This window comes from Oncorhynchus tshawytscha, linkage group LG05, assembly GCF_018296145.1.
Source record: "Oncorhynchus tshawytscha isolate Ot180627B linkage group LG05, Otsh_v2.0, whole genome shotgun sequence".
In the NCBI taxonomy this organism is placed as follows: domain Eukaryota; kingdom Metazoa; phylum Chordata; class Actinopteri; order Salmoniformes; family Salmonidae; genus Oncorhynchus; species Oncorhynchus tshawytscha.
The window spans coordinates 42,541,257-42,561,936 of record NC_056433.1 but is presented as its reverse complement, the minus strand read 5'-3'; the positions used below and the strand labels follow the sequence as shown (position 1 = coordinate 42,561,936).

General features: G+C 41.8%; 1 protein-coding gene across 3 annotated transcripts; it reads right to left on the bottom strand.

Annotated features, from left to right (window-relative positions):
* Nucleotides 1-480: 480 nt before the first annotated feature.
* LOC112235961 (profilin-2) lies at nt 481-7,067 on the bottom strand. 3 transcript variants are annotated; one of them, XM_024404516.1, is made up of 3 exons: nt 6,752-7,062; nt 4,377-4,569; nt 481-2,258 (listed from the first exon to the last, which is right to left on the bottom strand). In XM_024404516.1, the coding sequence occupies exons 1-3, from the start codon at nt 6,878-6,880 to the stop codon at nt 2,161-2,163; spliced, it is 420 nt and encodes a 139-aa protein (XP_024260284.1). In that variant the 5' UTR covers nt 6,881-7,062; the 3' UTR covers nt 481-2,160. The 3 variants fall into 3 exon arrangements, with proteins under 3 accessions (XP_024260284.1, XP_024260285.1, XP_024260286.1); XM_024404517.1 differs by lacking the exon at nt 481-2,258 and adding an exon at nt 2,265-2,637 and having other exon boundaries at nt 6,752-7,067; XM_024404518.1 differs by lacking the exon at nt 481-2,258 and adding an exon at nt 2,648-3,472 and having other exon boundaries at nt 6,752-7,066.
* Nucleotides 7,068-20,680: the final 13,613 nt, after the last annotated feature.

Here is a 20,680-nt window from a genome sequence, read left to right as displayed (position 1 = left end):
TCCATGTATTTGAGCTATTTCAGAGCTAGCACACTGTATTCAACTAATTACAAAGCCCTGTATTAGGCCATCAGGTGAGCTAGTTAAAGGCTACAGCAACATTTTGCAACATCTGGGTGTCCCACAGGAGGTTTGAAAACCACTGATCTAGCCAATAAACACCCACTGTCAAGGAAATGCACATTTTGGTATGTTACCATCAGGCCCTGTGGGGGTTCTCAGGCCTAATTCTGCCACACTGACTCAGCCAACATCCTCATACCCCTCTACAAAAGTAATATCTCCATGTTTACCTGCTACATACCTTTAAAGACTAACCAAGAGCATCCCAGTTTAACTCGTCATCTCCAGGCCACGGTAATAGGAACCTCCAGACCAATTCCAGTTTAATAAAAAATTAAACTGCTGCTCTGGCTCAAACACTTTCCACCAAAAGAGAAAACATTTCAACTTGAGAAGCAAGAAAGTACATACAATCAATCTGGTTGGAATAATTTTATTTGATCGGTCTGTAAACAAGGTGATATATCAATTTATGGCATTTATTGGTTTATGCATATGAAATCCAATGTGTTAGACTATCCCAGGTGTAAGAAAGGTGTAGGGGGAAGAAATGAACAAAAATCAGCTAATAAGATTTATTAGTACACATGCCACAAGGCCTGAACATTGGAGCAGATGCTGAAACACCCCTAAAAAGTGCCAATGAAATTACCCCTTAATGGGCAGCAGTTAAAATCCATCACACAATAGCAACAGATCTCTACATTATGGCACAGGAGACCCATGTTTTGTACTTTAAGTTTCCACAAGACAACCAAAGTGTTCTTATTCCAACCAATCCCATCTCCCATTAAATTGAGTGTCATTTCTAGTGTAAGTTATTTTCAATTGGAGATTACATTAAGTACCGAGCCTGAACAGTTTGATACCACATCTTAGTTGATGACTAGAGAACAAGGCAATTTAGTCCACAGTTGTTTCTTCAAACATGGGTTTTCAAATGCAGTAGTTCATTTTTTTTAATTTTTTTTTTTAAAGAAAAGTTGACAAAATGAGGAAAGATTTCCTCCAATTACTACTCCTCCCCGCAGCTTTATCTGGTGTCATGTGATAGTGTGGTTTTATGTTAGTGTTGTTTTGGCTTCAGCAGAAAGATGAGGCTAGCAGTCGTCCTTCACAATGATAGAGCAACTGTATAAATACCCAAGCTGCAACAAAAGTTGGTCCTATGAAAAATTCAAACTGGACACACTCCAGATTGTTATGCTGGGATATCTACTGTCCAAAATGGCAGCCTTAAAAATAAAATAATTACAGGAGCTGGCAAACAATATTTTAAGTGCCTGAGCCATTGCAACGATGGAATGTCCATGGGGTTCATGTAGTCAGAAAGGTCATGAAGAGGGCATGGGAGGAGATTCTACCTGCGTCAACGCTGTTTTGCCATTTGATTCAATCAATACCAAAATGGATTGCCCCTCCCCCTAAAAACCCATATGGGAGAGGGGGCTACGGAGGACTTTAAGGTGTAGTGGTTGGAGGAATATGCCTCCTGAGTACTGATGGAGTGTCACCTACTATGAACAAACAGGATGGGAAAGAGGGAGGGAAAGAGGAACAGACATTTGGCAGGAGTTACAGGGCACACGGGGCAGACGGAACAGTATCTCAGTAGGCTCAAAGATATGCATGCAGTTTCCCCTCCCAGACATGCTCTAGAAACAGAAGACAATATGAGCTTGATTACTGCTCAAGTGCTCCAAAGGCATCGGCTGCTCAAGGGTCTGACCTACCGGGCACCATCATATGAAATCTCAGTTTAATTTAGGTTTCCTTTACTTTAGGGTTTTCACTGAGCATTGGCTAGAATGGTGCAGGTCTTTATAAGTACAGATTTGTCACAATGTCCTGTTAACAACATGCTCATCTTTAACGATGGTGCAACAGTAGTGCTAGAATGGGATAGAGTACACAGCTTGAATGCATAAAGATGAATGGAAAAGGACAAGAGAAAAGGGGATAAATAAAAAAGGGAGCAAAAAAATGGGAGGGGGCAGAGGAGAGAAAAAAAATAGGCAACTACCAACTAGAACTGGAAGTACTGAAACGCAAGAGGGTGGTAAGGGTGAGCTGCTAAGAGGCTGGGCAGAGGCTGCTTTAGTATCCAGACCTCCTCAGGTATTCAGCCAGTGTATACGCTTTCTTGTTGAGCTGCCCTCCATGGACACCTTCCTTTCCCATGACTAAAACCAATGCTGGAGTACACAAGAAAAAAAAGAACAGAAATGAACAGACATGGTGGTGGGGGGGATAAGAAACCACTTTTCCCCACTATAGGTGGGGCTACATTGTTGACTGCAGGGTCTTAAACATGTGGCCCTGCACTGCCACTAACACTGCCAGGGCTTATTTTAAATAGGACTGCTTGAAAGGAAAATGTTAACAGCAATCTTTGCTTTAACATTTATATTTTGTGTTTTTTCTTTACTTCTCTCCTCTTCCTCAACTACTACACTTGGGCTAAGTCAAGACAAAACTAAAACCCTGAATCCCTTAAGTATTTTGCCATTGAGTATGCCTTCTTATTCAATCCGCCTCCATGGACCCCTTCTTTGCCCAATACAAGAACCAAGACTGAAAGAAAAGAGAGAAGGGAAATTGAGAAAATGTGAAGTTAGATCATTTAATATTAAAGAAATTGTCAAATCGAAACAAGGTGGTGGACAGGGCTGGTTAGTATGAAGGAAGACATAGGAAGCTCACCAGAGGCCCCGTCCATGGCCAATACACAAGCATTCATTTTCTTATTATGGCTGCTGCCCTTGGACTGGAAGAAAACATGCAAAGCACTCACTAAAATTATGCAATAGTGCTGACCATTCAAGCCCATTAGCCTAGAGTATAATAAAACACATCTAGCCTACACTTCTGAACTAAGGAAAGTCTGAATCATCCGCTTATGTTAACAAAGTCCATAAATGGCTTTTTTACCCAGTCAGAAGCTATGACAATAACAGCACAAATTGCTCCATTCTAAACTGGTGTAAAAGGTGGCAATGACAAGTTCTGTAAATCAGAAACAAAACTCTGGCCTAACCCTATCCACTACTTAGCTATGAGTCTACATGGCATGCCAGCAGCAGGGAGGAATAGGAAAGTGAATGCTTCTACTCACTACCACCAACACTAATGCAGTACACATAATCAGCATGCTTGTAGTACCTCTCCTCAATACATATGAACAGCAGCAAAATCCTTGAGTGCCACTATCAGAGTGGAAATGCCTAAATTGACAGGGACTAGGGTTAACATGTGATGGGGAGTAACCTGAACTTGACACTTAAGCATTGAAGTGAGGGGGAAAAGGGCATCAATTACAGAGGGATAGGGAATACACATGCAATTCAAGGTTGATTCCATCAGGAAGAAGACCAGAAGAATGAACTCAGAAAAGGTTGCCCAGCTTGCCCTGTGACAGAAACATACACAGAAGGGAAGTTGTGTATTGCAACTAGGAGTGTCATGGACTTAAAGCTGCTAGGGACATAGGAGAATAGGGAGCATAAAGGCAAAATGAACATTGGCAAAACTCACAGGCATCTTGTTTTTCAAATGGCAGGGCATCTCCCCTTCAATTGGGTGGCCCATCAAGACTTGTGGCTCATTTGACTAGCTAGCAGTTGATCAAATATTGTCCCCGAATCCGATCTGATGCAAAACTAACCTATTCTTTAAATCAAATGGTATTTGATTGGCTTTCTTAATCTGAAAAAATACCTGAAATTGAACTTAAGTCCATTATACTGCATAAACTCCCCATTCCCATACATAATAGCATAAGGGAAATTCCACTCAAACCATATTATGGTACATGTTTCATTAGTCCACCGTTTGAGATGTCAGCAATCAAGTTTAAGCTACAAAACTTTTAAAATACAGAAATCATTACGCAGTTTCAAAGTTCTACATCTTATACTTGATTGCTGACATTCAAAACATTCAGGACCGTATGAACAGTGGACTAATGAAACAAATACCAAAAGGCATTTGAGTGTAATTTTCCTTAAATAACATACCTACAACATATCAATTAGATTACAAGTAAACTTTCCAATTGTATTATATCCCTTTCTAATATATTAAAACCCATCTAGGGCCTGATGCTACAATTTAGTGTAAGCTAAAGCATGGTAGTGCAATGCATTTGTTGATTTAATGTGACAGACTGAATTGCATCTGTCCCTTAACTACATTATATATTGTGGTGAATACCAGAATATTGTACATGCACAGCAAACTATAATTACAACCAAACCTATGAACTACATAGAGCCTTAAATGTTTGAGCAGTGAAGAAATGGGACAGGCGTTACCTTTGCCGGCTTTGCCTATGGAAACGTTGTATGTGGGCTCTCCTCCTTGACTCTTTGTCCTGATGTCCATTGTCCAGTCCCCATCGGAGTGGAGGCTGTCTCTGATGACAGAGAACTTCTTTTGGCCTAGGATCAGCCCGCCGCAGAAGAAAGCTTCTCGGTCCTTTCCTACTATGACGTCGATTTCGTCAACCTATGGATGAACATTGATGGACAAATGTCAACCATGTAAAGTTAGAAAGTTATGCAATTTCATATGCATAAAAACATTTGTCTTTACACTACAATAAGACAAGAGCATGTGTGACAACTTGTTTATTCTCTCCAATGTCTAAAACTGCAAGAATCAAAGTTGGGTTAAAATTAGCAAAGCTTCAGAGGGAGCATTATTTTGTTAAATTAAAACATTTCAACAAAAGGGCAGTCAAAAGCAGGCAGAATTTTGGAAAAAAGTGGTATTTTTGGAATCACTGTTGGGGGAACATGGCAATTTAAGAAGTATTGCAGTTCACATTTGTCCTAACAGGCAGAAAGGAACATGCTGAAAAATAGTTCAGAGTACTGTGTGATAGAGATTAATACTGTAACCATCTCAGCTCTCATAGGCCAGTGTCCATATTTGACTCTAGACCATTGAATGTACCCTTTAAATCATGTGTCCAGTGAACAATCCAATACAGTTAAGTTTTATTTCTCTGCAATACATCAGGCATTGCTTGGCTGTCTTGGTCAGCAACTGATACCTAGCTAGTCAGATTTAGTATGGTTTGCCCATACAATTATTCAATGAAAGCAGACTGGTTTATTCTCAGGTTCCAAATAAAAATGAAGCACATAAAGGCTTCAACCTCATATAGAATTACACAATTATACAACAGTCCCTTCCTTTTCAGAAAAAAATGAAGGGAATTCAGCGTATTCAATGCGGCCATCTAGCAAGCAAAGTAGCTAGCCAATTATGCCATAACGCCTTGGCAAAGCTAGAAGCTGGCCTCCTCGTGGAAGTCTCTAGAACACTAACGTTAGAGGCTAGTAATTCACCAAGGCAACACAGCAGGACAACTGATTTGACAGCTGGTCTACAACCTGTAACATTTGAACATAAACCTAGCAGAGTAACTGCCAACTTATTTATGTCACAGCTATGCGAATGTGCCCAGACCTGGGTACAAAACATCTAATGGTTTAACCATAGCTTAGCAAAGCCAAAGGAATCAGACTGAAAAAAGCCCTCCAATATCCGCACGGCAATCTATGATACAGGAATCGCAATTTCATTAGATTATGGGTAATATCCTGCCGCAGTTCCACACTAGAAAGATAGCTAGTTAAAATGTTCATGTTTATTAACCAGCTAACATGTAGCAAACTATCGAATAATTGTTCTGCACGCGCGTGAATTGACATATTAAACTGGTTTTGACAACACAAGCAACTTCAAATAGTTGATTTACATGCATGCTTGTTAGCTAACAAAATGTAGGGCCCACGAATGACCGGACTGATGCAATATGTAAAATAAACCTGCAGGCCAATTGGATGGTATACTATTGTACAACCAATTTGCCTCGAGCTGGTGCATCCAATTTAGGTTACAATCCGATCAAATTGCGTAGACAGGAGAGAAAAAAATAAATGTAGAGTAGAGGCGCCATCTTGGGAAATCAAAAGGGGCGAGAGCAAGGGCCAGATTCACAAATGCATCCGAATACCGCTGAGTGTACAAAGCAAATTGTGCTTGTAACATATGCATGCAGCGTAATGAGCCAACAATTTTGCTTCATAACTTTCGATTCTGGGTTGCAAGCCTGATTTATGGCATTTTTCGCTCCCGGCACGCCTTCTCGCAAAGCCCGCATTGCCGGCTAGACATAACAGTAAACGCTACAAGACGGGAAACCCGTCTCCATTTAACTTTCCCATATCCCGTAAAGGGTATCAAATTGCTGAAAGCACGGTTGTGTTTCAGTTGCAAGTTCTAGCTCATAGTTAACACACTAGCCAGGATAACTAAACATGTTAGTTAGCGGATTGCCTCCTACACGTTCATGTCGAACAGTCAATGTTTAACTCAAAAGGAAAGCTTTAGACCATAGCTATATTGATAACACCATGACATTGTGAATGTAGTTGTGGTTCTGAGCCTAAGCACTTATATTTCAAATAAAAACGTGCAACAGTCTCTGTACAAGAAAACACCGGATACCATGTGTGCTAGCTTAGCCAACATTCAATGCCTGGCTCGTGCCTAATATTACCTTACCATTCCCCATTAGGCAAGGCCCTTTTCCCATATTAAATGAACTGACCGCATAAAATGGCGGCATTTCCCTTTGTTTGTAGATAATCAAATAATTACAGACCTATGTCCTTACCGTTATGTTAACAAATGTACCACCGGGAACCGATGCCCAGACATACTTAGCGTCCATGCACCCAACAATGGCGGAGTCCTGGCAGCTGCCATCGGCCATCAGGTTATCCACGTAGACTTGCCAGGACATACTTGCGTATTAGTTCAAATATGGAAATATCGTAAAAATATATATTTGACGGGTACTCTCGCACAACACTGAGGTTTCTGTAATCTATATTTTCGGTGATTCTGGGACCGCCGACAATTCCCCAGTTCCGTCACGACCCCGCTTTCTTCTGGGTTTGGGCAGAGAAGAGGACCCACTACATTCGGGTAGCGCCTGGGTGTAAAGTCCTTAAATAAATCACTCCGCGCAGTCGTAGTTAGGTTGAACTTCATAGCAAATCGTTGGTTGTCGCGGATGAATAAAATGGGTGTTACAGATCCAAAGAATGATTTGGACCGTGTCTATTTTACTAACTTGTCAATATGCTTGTCAATCAATTAATGGTAGACTTAATTGGTCATATGACGTGTGCATACGTAGTCCTTATTTTCCCGCCACGATGCCCTTTTACCAGTATGAATCAAAGTTACAAAGTATCAGTCTTGGGAAGTTGTTGATATCATCATCGCTCATCATCAGAAGATTCTAGTGCGATAATTTGTTAGAACTCTATGTTTTGAAAGCATGCAAGAGTTACATTTAATTTTTGTGTTAGATTATATTCCTTCAGTTTAGAATGTTACTTATTTTACAACAAACAAGTCAGAGATCTTAATGACAGTTAAAATAAACAAATCTAGCCCATTTAGCACAATTTTGATTTTAAAATGTCAGTTTCGGGTTAGTTGGTTCTTCAAATAAGCCTCCCCCTGTACCCCGCACATTATTAGAAAATAGAGGTTGCCATATTAGCTGATGTTTAATGCATGTGATTGAACTAGCCAGTTCTTGTGGCAGTCCAGGCCAGTGTGAGAACTATCACAAGAAACTTAGTATACAGAATAAATACACATCTTGGTTACTTATTAACTCACTCAGGGTGTAGCAGGAGTAGATATCTATTTATTTTGTTAATCGCCATATGCGTGGAACAGCATGATACTTTTGATTGTCTGCCTAGTTCTCTGAGATAAACTGTATTTAGCGTGTAACAAAAAACTATCATATTGTGAGAAAGTGATTAACAGAGCAACCTCTTTCTAGCCCTGTCCCAGATCTGTTTGTGCTATCATGTCAACTGCTGGTCACTCGTTGTCGTGACAAGGAGTTGATGGTAGCAGAAACAGATCAGGGACCAGGCTAACCTCTTTACACATGCTCTCATCATTCACTGGTTCTGTTTGTGATTTATCCATGTAAAGCACAAGTCATTCACAGAGGTCCACATAGAAAGATGATAGTGGTCAATTGGACTTGCCTGGCCAGGATTCTTTAATTGGACAAGAAAGCTGCAGTCTCATCTGAAGGAGTCAGAGAAATATTCCAACTTGCTCTCACAAAAAAAATGGGAGTAGGCAGCCTTTTATTGCCCCAGAGAGGTAGAATGTGACTATTGTCTCTGTTTTACCTGAGAGGATTCATTCATCCCTTGGCCCGCTCTCTCTCTCTCTCTCTTGGCCTCTCAGTAGTAGCTTACTGAAACAGAATTCCCACTGTAAGAATGGCTGAGTTATTGGGGTGGCAGGTAGCCAGGTGGTTAGAGTGTTGGACTAGTTACTGAAAGGTTGCAAGATCAAATCCTCAAGCTGACAGGTAAAAATAATATGTTGTTCTGCCCCTGTGCAAGGAAGTTAACCCACTGTTCCCAGGTCATCATTGAAAACTTAAATGGAAATAAGAATTTGTTCTTAACTGACTTGCCTAGTTAAACAAAGGTAAAATATGTAAAAATTGATTTCCCATGACCCCTTGTAGAATTCATCCAGTCCAAGCACCCTGAGAATTTGCATGATATTGCCATTGTTGGGACTATTACTTCAGAGGTGTGGTTTGTTTTCTGAGTTCATTCACTTTTCACGGATTGATACAAGGGTTGTAAGTAATAACGTTCAGGCCTATTCCTCATATCACCAACTATAATTACACACAACTTCCTCTTCTAACCTCCCAATTGAAAGAAACATAGTTATGTGACAGTCTTTGTTTTCCATAAAGGTGCTGAGGCAAATAGCAACAAAGCAATATTTTCTATGTAGGCCAGAATACCTGGAATTTCACCTCACCTTATCTATTTGTTATCAAATAGCCAATCATAAAGAAGGTGAACTGTACAAAAAGCTGACCACACCCATATCCTTCCCATGTAGTTGGTTTCTAAGACACCCTTGTTGTGTAGAGGTAGTTTGACTAACCAACTGAGTGAGTTAGCCAGCCAAGGAGTCATGGACAGAAAGCTGACCCACTTTTAGTTTTATTTTTCTGGAGGGAACAACTCAGCAATAGTACTGCTTTTGGTTGTGTACACATGTTTTGCAGAAAATGTTTATGTTCTTAGCTCCAACAGTGCAGTAATACCTAACAATACAAAACAATACACACAAATTAAAAAAATAAAAAGGAATTGAGAACTATAGAAATATTCAAACGAGCAATGTTGTGGTCTGGAATATAAATATATACAGTATAAATATGTTGTGTATAGACATTATGGACAGTATGTGAGAGAAAAGGTGTGTATAGCAGTAGTTATATAGGATGAGTCTTGACTAGAATACAGGAGACTGTATACATATGAAGTGGGTAAAACAGTATGTAAACATTATTAAAGTGACCGATGTTCAATGACTATGTGCATAGGGCAGCAGTCTCTAAGGTGCAGTGTTGAGTACCGGGTGGTAGCCGACTAGTCTCTCGGCGCCAGCTTTGATGGACCTGTACGGTCTCCACCTTCCAGATGATAGCGGGGTGACAGGCCGTAGCTCGTTCACCCCGTGAGCATCAATCCACTGCTTTGTCACGTATGGATTGACCCACCCTGACTACACCACACCTCTCCTCTCTGCCAACAACTGCCAAGACAGGACCAAATATAGGGGCTGGTATGTGGGAATAGACTAGAGCAGTGGATCCCAAACTTTTTTAGTCCCGTACCCCTTCAAATATTCAACCTCCATCTACGTACCCCCTCTAGCACCAGGGTCAGCGCACTCTCAAATGTTGTTATACAATACACTAAACGATACATTTATTAAGCATAAGAATCAGTGTAACTTTGTCACAACCCAGCTTGTGGGAAGTGACAAAGAGCTCTTATAGGACCAGGGAACAAATAATTGTAACGGTTTTCTTCAGGTGAAGTAGAGGCGGACCAAAATGCAGCGTGGTTGTTATTCATTGTACTTTAATAAAGAAACTGTACAACAATAAAACAACAAACGTGCAAAAACCTAAAACAGTCCTATCTGGTGCAAAACACAGAGACAGGAACAAGGACAATCACCCACAAAACCCAACACCAAACAGGCTACCTAAATATGGTTCCCAATCAGAGACAATGACTAACACCTGCCTCTGATTGAGAACCATATCAGGCCAAACATAGAACTAGACAAACTAGACATGTAACATAGAATGCCCACTCAGATCACACCCTGACCAACCAAAACATAGAAACATACAAAGCAAACTATGGTCAGGGTGTGACAATAATAATATAATAATAATCAACAAATTTGCTCTTTATTTAGCCATCTTACATATAAAACTATTTGTTCGTCGAAAATTGTGTGTAACTCACCACAGGTTAATGAGAAGAGTGTGCTTGAAAGGATGCACATAACTCTGGAATGTTGGGTTCTATTGGAGAGAGTCTCAGTCTTTTTCCACACACAGTCTGTGCCTGTATTTAGTTTTCATGCTAGTGAGGTTCGAGAATCCACTCTCACATAGGTACGTGGTTGCAAAGGGCATCCGTGTCTTAACAGCACAATTTGCCAAGGCAGGATACTCTGAGCGCAGCCCAATCCAGAAATCTGTCAGTGGCTTCTCATTCAATTCAATTTTCACAGAACCGCTTGTTGCAATTTCGATGAGGCTCTCTTGTTCAGATATCGGTAAGTGGACTGGAGGCAGGGCATGCAAGGGATAATGAATCCAGTTGTTTGTGTCATCCGTTTCGGGAAAGTACCTGCATAATTGAGCACCCAACTCACTCAGGTGCTTCGCTATATCACATTTGACATTGTCCGTAAGCTTGAGTTCATTTGCACACAAAAAAATCATACAATGATGGAAAGACCTGTGTGGTGTCCTTCTTAATGCAGACAGAGGAAGAGCTCCAACTTCTTAATCAACTTCCAACTTCTTAATCATATCCCGCACATTGAATATAGTTACGCAGAGTCCCTGTAATCCTAGATTCAGATCATTCAGGAGAGAAAAAACATCACCCAGATAGGCTAGTTGTGTGAGAAACCCGTCATCATGCAAGCGGTCAGACAAGTGAAAATTGTGGTCATTAAAGAAAATTTTAATTAATGAAAAAAAACGTGTCAATACTTTGCCCCTTGATAACCAGCACACACAGTAAAAGCGTTACATGGTCGCTGCCCATATCATTGCATAGTGCAGAAAATAGACGAGAGTTCAGGGGCCTTGCTTTAACAAAGTTAACCATTTTCACTGTAGTGTCCAAAATGTCTTTCAAGCTGTCATACATTCCTTTGGCAGCAAGAGCCTCACGGTGGATGCTGCAGTGTACGCAAGTGATGTCGGGAGCAACTGCTTGCACTATATCTCCCTGTCATGGCTTTTACACCATCAGTACAGATACCAACACATCTTGACCACTAAAGTCCATTTGATGTCACAAAGCTGTCCAATACTTCAAAAATATCCTCTCCTGTTCTCCTGGTTTCCAGTGGTTTGCAGAAGAGAAGGTCTTCCTTAATTGATCCCCCATAAACGTAACAGACATATACCAGGAGCTGTGCCCGGCCCGCCAAGTCTGTTGACTCATCCAGCTGTAACGCTTAGAATTCACTGGCTTGTATGTGAAGCAGTTATTGTTTCAAAACATCTCCTATCATGTCACTGATGCATTGTGAAACAGTGTTGTTTGATGAAGGTATTGTCTGTATGTATTTTTATCCTTTTCCCCCAGCATTGTCACAGCCATATCCACGTCAGCAGAATTTTAGGGTTCAGTCTCCTCGCCGCCCGGATTTACTCCAGATTGAGGTTGTCAGTCCAGATGAGAAAAGGGTGTCTAGCCCCCTCAAGCCAATGTCTCCATGCCATCAGGGCCTTGATGACAGCCAACAACTCCTGGTCCCCCATGTCATAGTTTCCCTCCGCCGGGCTGAGCTTCTTCGAGAAGAAGGCACAAGGGCGGAGCTTCGGTGGCGTACCCAGGTGCTGAGAGAGCACAGCTCCTATCCCAGCCTCGGACACGTCGACCTCCACTATGAACACCAAAGAGGGATCCGGATGGGCCAGCACGGGAGTCTGTCCGCCTCAGCTGTCCACTGCAAGCGCACCGAGCCCCCCTTTAGCAGTGAAGTAATGGGAGCCGCTACCTGACCAAAACCCCGAATAAACCTCCGGTAGTAGTTGGCAAACCTAAGAATTGCTGCACCTCCTTTACCGTGGTTTGCATCGGCCAATTATGCACGGCTGCAATGCGGTCACTCTCCATCTTCACCCCTGACGTGGAAATGCGATACTATAGGAAGGAGACGGACTGTTGGAAGAAAAGGCATTTCTCAGCCTTGACGTAGAGGTCATGCTCCAACAGGCGACCAAGCACTTGCACACCAGGGACACATGCTCGGCGCGTGTAGGGGAGTATATCAAAATGTCATCCATATACACCACTACACCCTGCCCGTGCAGGTCCCTGAAAATCTCATCTACAAAAGCTTGGAAGACTGATGGCGCATTCATCAACCTGTACGGCATGACGAGGTACTCATAGTGCCCAGAGGTGGTACTGAAAGCCGTCTTCCACTCGTCTCCCTCTCGGATACGCACCAGATTGTAAGCGCTCCTGAGATCTAGTTTGGTGAAGAAGCGCGCCCCGTGCATTGACTCAATCGCTGTGGCTATGAGCAGTAGCGGGTAACTATACCTCACCATGATCTGATTTAGACCCCGGTAGTCCATACACGGACGCAGACCTCTCTCCTTCTTCTTCACAAAAAAGAAACTCAAGGAGATGGGTGAAGTGGAGGACCGAATGTATCCCTGACGCAGGTATTCTGAGACATATGTTTCCATAGCCTCCATCTCCGCCTGTAAGAGGGGATACACGTGACTCCTGGGAAGTGCAGCGTCTACCAGGAGATCTATCGCACAATCGCCGCGTCGATGAGGTGGTAATTGAGTCGCCTTCTTTTAAGAGAAGGCGAGAGCCAAATGGGCATATTCAGGGGGAATGCGCACGGTGGAGACCTGGTCTGGACTCTCCACCGTAGTAGCACCAACGGAAACACCTAAACACATACCTGAGCACTCTCGCGACCACCCCGTGAGAGTCCTCTGTGGACAAGAAATAGTGGGGTTATGACAAGCTAACCAGGGTAGGCCCAGCACCACGGGACTTTTTTGATAAATGTCCTCTGGTCTGATGAAACAAAAATATAACTGTTTGGCCATAATGACCATCATTATGTTTGGAGGAAAAGGGGAGGCTTGCAAGCCGAAGAACACCATCCCAACCGTGAAGCACAGGGGTGGTAGCATCATGTTGTGGGGGTGCTTTGCTGCAGGAGGGACTGGTGCACTTCACAAAATAGATGGCATCGTGAGGGAGTAAAATTGTGGATATTTTGAAGCAACATCTCAAGACATCAGTCAGCAAGTTAAAGCTTTGTCACAAATGGGTCTTCCAAATGGACAATGACCCCAAGCATATTTCCAAAGTTGTGGCAAAATGGCTTAAGGACATTAAAGTCAAGGTATTGGAGTGGCCATGACAAGCCCTGACCTCAATCCTATAGAACATTTGTGGGCAGAACTGAACAAGCTTGTGCGAGCAAGGAGGCCTACAAACATGACTCAGTTACAAAAGCTCTGTCAGGAGGAATGAGCCAAAATTCACCCAACTAATTGTGGGTAGCTTGTGGAAGGCTACTCGAAACGTTTGACCCAAGTGTGAAGGCTACTATCAAGCCATGTTGTGCAGTGTGCTTTGAATTTTAAGTGGAGATCCTATTGCATAGTGTGAGATTCTGCCACCATTTCAGATTGGTGAAATTGTACATAGCTTAACATACTGTACATCTTTACTCTTCCGAGCCTCTTCTTTTTGTGTCTCCTCCTGACGAGCCTCCTCTCTCCTTGGCTCCTGAATTGCTTCATAGAGAGGGAAATATTAATAGATACAAATGTAATTGATCAGATACATCATGCAACATATATACAATTTAACATTTCAGGTTTTAATAGATATTAATGCTATGACACACAATGAGGAATCAGTCTTACCTTACAATGACATTGCAAGTGCAGAAATTGCCCTTCCCTTAAAAAATACATTTATTTATTTTTATTTCACCTTTATTTAACCAGGTAGGCTAGTTGAGAACAAGTTCTCATTTGCAACTGCTACCTGGTCAAGATAAAGCGTAGCAATTCGACACATACAACAACACAGAGTTACACGTGGAATAAACAAAACATACAGTCAATAAAATACAGTAGAACAAAAGAAAACAAAAAGTCTATATACAGTGAGTGCAAATGAGGTAAGTTAAGGAAATAAATAGGCCATGGTAGCGAAGTAATTACAATATAGCAATTAAACACTGGAATGGTAGATCGGCAGAAGATGAATGTGCAGGTAGAGATACTGGGGTGCGAAGGAGCAAAATAAATAAATAAATACCAGTATGGGGATGAGGTAGGTAGATAGATGGGCTGTTTACAGATGGTCTATATACAGGTGCAGTGATCTGTAAGCTGCTCTGACAGCTGGTGCTTAAAGCTAGTGAGGGAGATGTGAGTCTCCAGCTTCAGAGATATTTGCAATTCGTTCCAGTCATGGGCAGCAGAGAACTGGAAGGAAAGACGATCAAAGGAGGAATTGGCTTTGGGGGTGACCAGTGAGATATACCTGCTGGAGCGCGTGCTACGAGTGGGTGCTGCTATGGTGACCAGTGAGCTGAGATAAGGAGGGGCTTTACTTAGCAGAGACTTGTAGATAACCTGTAGCCAGTGGGTTTGGCGACGAGTATGAAGCCTAGGCCAACCAACGAGAGCGTACAGGTCGCAATGGTGGGTGGTGTATGGGGATTTGGTGACAAAACGGATGGCACTGTGATAGACTGCATCCAGTTTGTTGAGTAGAGTGTTGGAGGCTATTTTATAGATGACATCACCGAAGTCGAGGATCAGTAGGATGGTCAGTTTTACGAGGGTATGTTTGGCAGCATGAGTGAAGGATGCTTTGTTGCAATATAGTTCTAGATTTAATTTTGGATTGGAGATGCTTAATGTGAGTCTGGAAGGCGAGTTTACTGTCTAACCAGACACCCAGGTATTTGTAGTTGTCCACGTAAGTCAGAGCCGTCCAGAGTAGTGATGCTGGACGGGCGAGCAGGTGCGGGCAGTGATCGATTGAATAGCATGCATTTAGTTTTACTTGCGTTTAAGAGCTGTTGGAGGCCACGGAAGGAGAGTTGTATGGCATTGAATCTCGTCTGGAGGTTAGTTAACACAGTGTCCAAGGATGGGCCAAAAGTATACAGAATGGTGTTGTCTGTGTAGAGGTGGCTCAGAGAATCACCAGCAGCAAGAGCAACATCATTGATGTATACAGAAAAGAGAGTCGGCCCGAGAATTGAACCCTGTGGCACACCCATAGAGACTGTCAGAGGTCCGGACAACCAGGCGAGGCAATCATTTGAGAAACCAAGGCTGTCGAGTCTGCCAATAAGAATGTTATGATTGACAGAGTCGAAAGCCTTGGCCAGGTCGATGAATATGGCTGCACAGTAATGTCTCTTATCGATGGCGGTTATGATGTCGTTTAGAACCTTGAGGTGGCTGAGATGCACCCATGACCAGCTCTGAAACCAGATTGCATAGCGGAGAAGGTATGGTGGGATTCGAAATGGTCAGTAATCTGTTTGTTAACTTGGCTTTCGAAGACCTTAGGAAGACAGTGTAGGATAGATATAGGTCTGTAGCAGTTTGGGTCTAGAGTGTCACCCCCTTTGAAGAGGGGATGACCGCGGCAGCTTTCCAATCTTTGGGAATCTCAGACGATACAAAAGAGGTTGAACAGGCTAGGAATAGGGGTTGCAACAATTATGGCAGATAATTTTAGAAAGAGAGGGTCCAGATTGTCTAGCCCGGCTGATTGTAGGGGTCCAGATTTTGCACCTCTTTCAGAACATCAGCTATCTGGATTGGGGTAAAGGAGAAATGGTGGGGGCTTTGGCGGGTTACTGTGGAGGGTGCCGGGCAGTTGACCGGGGTAGTGGTAGCCATGTGGAAAGCATGGTCAGCCGTAGAGAAATGCTTATTGAATTTCTCAATTATAGTGGATTTATCGGTGCTGACAGTGTTTCCTAGCCTCAGAGCAGTGGGCAGCTGGGAGGAAGTGCTCTTATTCTCCATGGACTTTACAGTGTCCCAGAGCTTTTTTGAGTTAGTAATACAGGATGCAAATTTCTGTTTGAAAAAGCTTGCCTTAGCTTTTCTAACTTCCTGTGTATATTTGTTCCTAACTTCCCTGAAAAGTTGCATATCACGGGGGCTGTTCGATGCTAATGCAGAACGCCACATCTATTCCTAGTTCTACATTTTTTGAGAGGGGCATGCTTATTTAAGATGGTGAGGAAGGCACTTTTAATAGAATAGCCAGGCATCATCTACTGACGGGATGAGGTCAATGTCATTCCAGGATAGAAAGGCCTGCTCGCAGAAGTGTTTCAGGGAGCGTTTGACAGTGATGAGGGATGGTTGTTTGGTCGGAGACCCATTATGGATGCAGGCAATGAGGCAGTGATGACCTGCGGACACCATCCAACTCTGCCTATAATAAGTAGCCTTATATCCGTAGCTATGTTGTATATTAATTATATAGCATGCCTACCTGCAACAGCTCCTAGCGTATATATAGGATGGTACACACTATTCATCCATGGTCCTATAGAGCTAGTGTGTTAGTCCACATAGTGTTAGCTGGGACAAAAGCATGCACACCCTGTGACTATCCAGGAACAGGGTTGCTGACCAATACCATGACAGGTCAGGCCTACTATACTTTATAGCAGAGATAGTATCTTGTTATTGTGGTGTTGGCCTTAAGACTACTCAAAGGCCCATAAATGCAGTCTTGATCTGGACCTGGGCTCAGAGCCCAGGGTCTTGGTCCATTGGCGCTAATCCCTGAAACCCAAATCAATCCCTAGCCCCTGGGAACTTGTGTGGATCTGGAAGTATTGGATAGGTGTAAGCAATATGCTGGTAGCTCCATCTTGACCTCTGATAGACCAGGTGGGATTAAGGAAATGTACTGGGTGTAATATGTTGTTTATGTAATTTTACATAGCTGGTACATTGGATATTTTTCTTGAGCTAGCTAGCTATGTCTCAAAATGCTTGCTGGAGATCTGATCTTCACTCTGCAAGACACTGCTTCTCTCTGCAATACAGATACAGACAGGTAGCTAGCTAACTAAGTATATGTGCAGGTAAATATAATATAAAACCACTACTAACTCTTTCCTCTGATAAACACCTTAAATCTGCATTAATGTTACCCATCTAGCTAGCTATTTGTAGGTAGCTAAAGTTAACGTTATTTGTTAGTTAACCCACGTCAGCTGAATGGATAAATCATAAACATCACATTCAGCTTTGATTTCTGTACTTCGCAAAACTAGAAATGTGATTTGATGCAAACTGACGAACTTGCTGGCTATCTATCTATACCTATTTTCTTTATTTTTTGTATATATCTATACCTATTTCTTGATGGTCTATTTTCATCCATGACGTATTCTCGTTGTCTGTCTCAGTCTAACGTAAACAAATCATTAGGATCAATGAGACTAGAGTTGCTGACTTCGGACGTCAACGTGACCAGATATTCATGTTCGTCTTCTTTGCCAGATCCATTACAAATTGACATGGCTAGAAGGAAGGCATCCACCATTTGTCAAACTAACCCTAACCCTTTTTCTAACCTTAACCTAATCATTCTAACCTGCTATGTTAATTATCCTAACCTGCTGCCTAAGTTTTTAGATAAACCCCGAAAGGAAGGTCTGTGCTAAATAAAGACTTAGGAGAATGTGTACTTTTTTCCTATGAGTTAATCTTCATCAGCTAACATCACTTTTTGTGAATTTTAAAGCATTTATGTAATTTAAAAAACCCACAAAGCACATTAAGGTTTCATAATTCATAAAGGTCATGTTAACTTCTTATGGTATAGGGAACGGTTGCGTCCCACTTGGGGAAAAAAACTGGGAAAATGCAGCGCGGCAAATTCAAAAAATTATATAAAAATCAAACTTTCATTAAATCACACATGTAATATACTCAATTAAAGCTACACTCGTTGCGAATCCAGCCAACATGTCAGATTTTAAAAAGCTTTTCAGAGAAAGCATAAGAAGCTATTATCTGATGATAGCACAATGTCAACAAAAAGAGTAGCGTATTTCAACCCTGCAGGCGCTACACGAAACGCTGAAATAAAATATAAAAAATGCATTACCTTTGACGAGCTTCTTTTGTTGGCACTCAATTGGTCCTTTTGTTCGATTAATTCCATTCATATATATCCAAATGTCCATTTATTTGACACGTTTGATCCAGAAAAAAACAGCTTCCAAAAAACGCAACATCACTACAAAAATTTTCAAAGTTGCCTATAAACTTTGCCAAAATATTTCAAACTGCTTTTGTAATACAACTTTAGGTATTTTTAAACGTTAATTATCGATCAAATTGTAGACGGGGCAATCTGTTTTCAAAACAGGAAGTAAACAAACCATGCTCCTTTTTACATCTTTGCGCAACTCTCAATAGTGTAATGTTGTCCCTGGATGTGCTTCTTCTTCGTGGCACAAATGAATAACCTCAACCAAATTTCAAAGACTGGTGACATCCAGTGGAAGCGGTAAGAACTGAAAACAGGTTTCTAATAAATATCCCTTGGCAATAACAACTCAGGGAAGAGTCAGAGGCAAAAAAATAATAATTCTGAACAGTTAGTCCTTGGGGTTTTGCCTGCTACATAAGTTCTGTTATTCTCACAGACATGATTCAAACAGTTTTAGAAACTTCAGAGTGTTTTCTATCCACATCTACTAATAATATGCATATCTTATATTCCTGGCATGAGTAGCAGGAAGTTGAAATTGGGCATGCTATTATTATTATTAACTGACTGATATTATTCCCATAAAACAAAACAAATATGATCTCCTAAGCCCGTGTTAATAACCTCAGACCTTATTTTCAGCATTTATCCATAAATCCTGTTCTTTACCCATTCATTTTAGTCATAGGAATGGCTGAAGAACTAGAGGTAACTCACTTCTGGGTTTTAGGACTAAAAATGGCAAGCTCTATTGTTGGCCGAGTTTAAACACGCAGTGAGAATGCTTCCCACCACTATAATCACAACACATGGCTGCGTGGTCCCATGGTGTTTATACTTGCGGAGTATTGTTTGTACATATGAATGTGGTACCTTCCGGCATTTGGAAATTGCTCCCAAGGAAGAACCAGAATTGTGGAGGCCTACAATTTTTTTCTGAGGTCTTGGCTGATTTTCTCATGATGTCAAGCAAAGAAGCACTGAGTTTGAAGATAGGCCTTGAAATACATCCACAGGTACACCTCCAATTGACTTAAATGATGTCAATTAGCCTATCAGAAGCTTCTAAAGCCATGACATCAATTTCTGGAATTTTCCAAGCTGTTTAAAGGCAGAGTCAACATAGTGTATTTAAACTTCTGACCCACTGGAATTGTGATACATTGAATTATAAGTGAAATAATCCGTCTGTAAACAATTGGAAAAATGACTTGTGTCATGCACAAAGTAGATGTCCTATCCGACTTGCCAAAACTATAGTTTGTGAACAAGAAGTTTGTGGAGTGGTTGAAAAGCGAGTTTTAATGACTCCAAAATATGTGTATTTAAACTTCCGACTTCAACTGAATATAAATTACACCCGGATTCAAAAACACCGCATGTTATTTTGTAGTGGCTGCAGACCACTTGGACATTTCTTCTAAATGCCTACAGACAGCTGTCAGCGGGGCTTTCCATGGTACCATTGCGCCCTCGTGCTAGTTTTCTCATAAAACTAGTGAATAGCCTTCTCTCTATAAGACTATGGGTGCCTTTTTATGCGTTACTCGCCTTGATTTTCTTTTTTATAATTAGTTTTCTTTTTTTACAGATTCATTTAAATTGACTCAGTTGCCATCTGTCACATGTGCTCCCTCTTTGGCCTCTAGGTCACCAGGCTGCTCCTTATGGCGCACACTTGTCACCATCATTATGCGTACCTGCGCATCTTCAGACTCACCTGGACTCCATCACCTCCCTGATTACCTTCCTTATTTATTTCGCTCCCTTTGGTTCCTTCCCCAGGCGTTATTGTTTCTGTTCTAGTGTCCTGTCTGTGTGTTGTTCGTGTTTTCTAGTTTTGTGTTAAGTTTATTTATTAAAACACTCGCTCCCTGAACTTGCTTCCCCAGCGCACACGTTACACCATCCCTCAATTGTTTGCAGATGATATGTCTCCTCCTAGGCAGCTCACAGTAAGGGTCTGTTCTGGGGGGGTCTCATCTTCTTTTGGTCAGATGGGAACTCCCCTCACGCTTCATAAAATGTGCCATTGGATTTCCTCGCAGACCACCACTGGAATGCTCCAAAGGCAGAATCAATCATTAGTTTGTGACGCCAAATTGTCATGGAAATTACCATTAGGGACACTCAAAGTCAATCTTAAATTAATCATTGTTTAT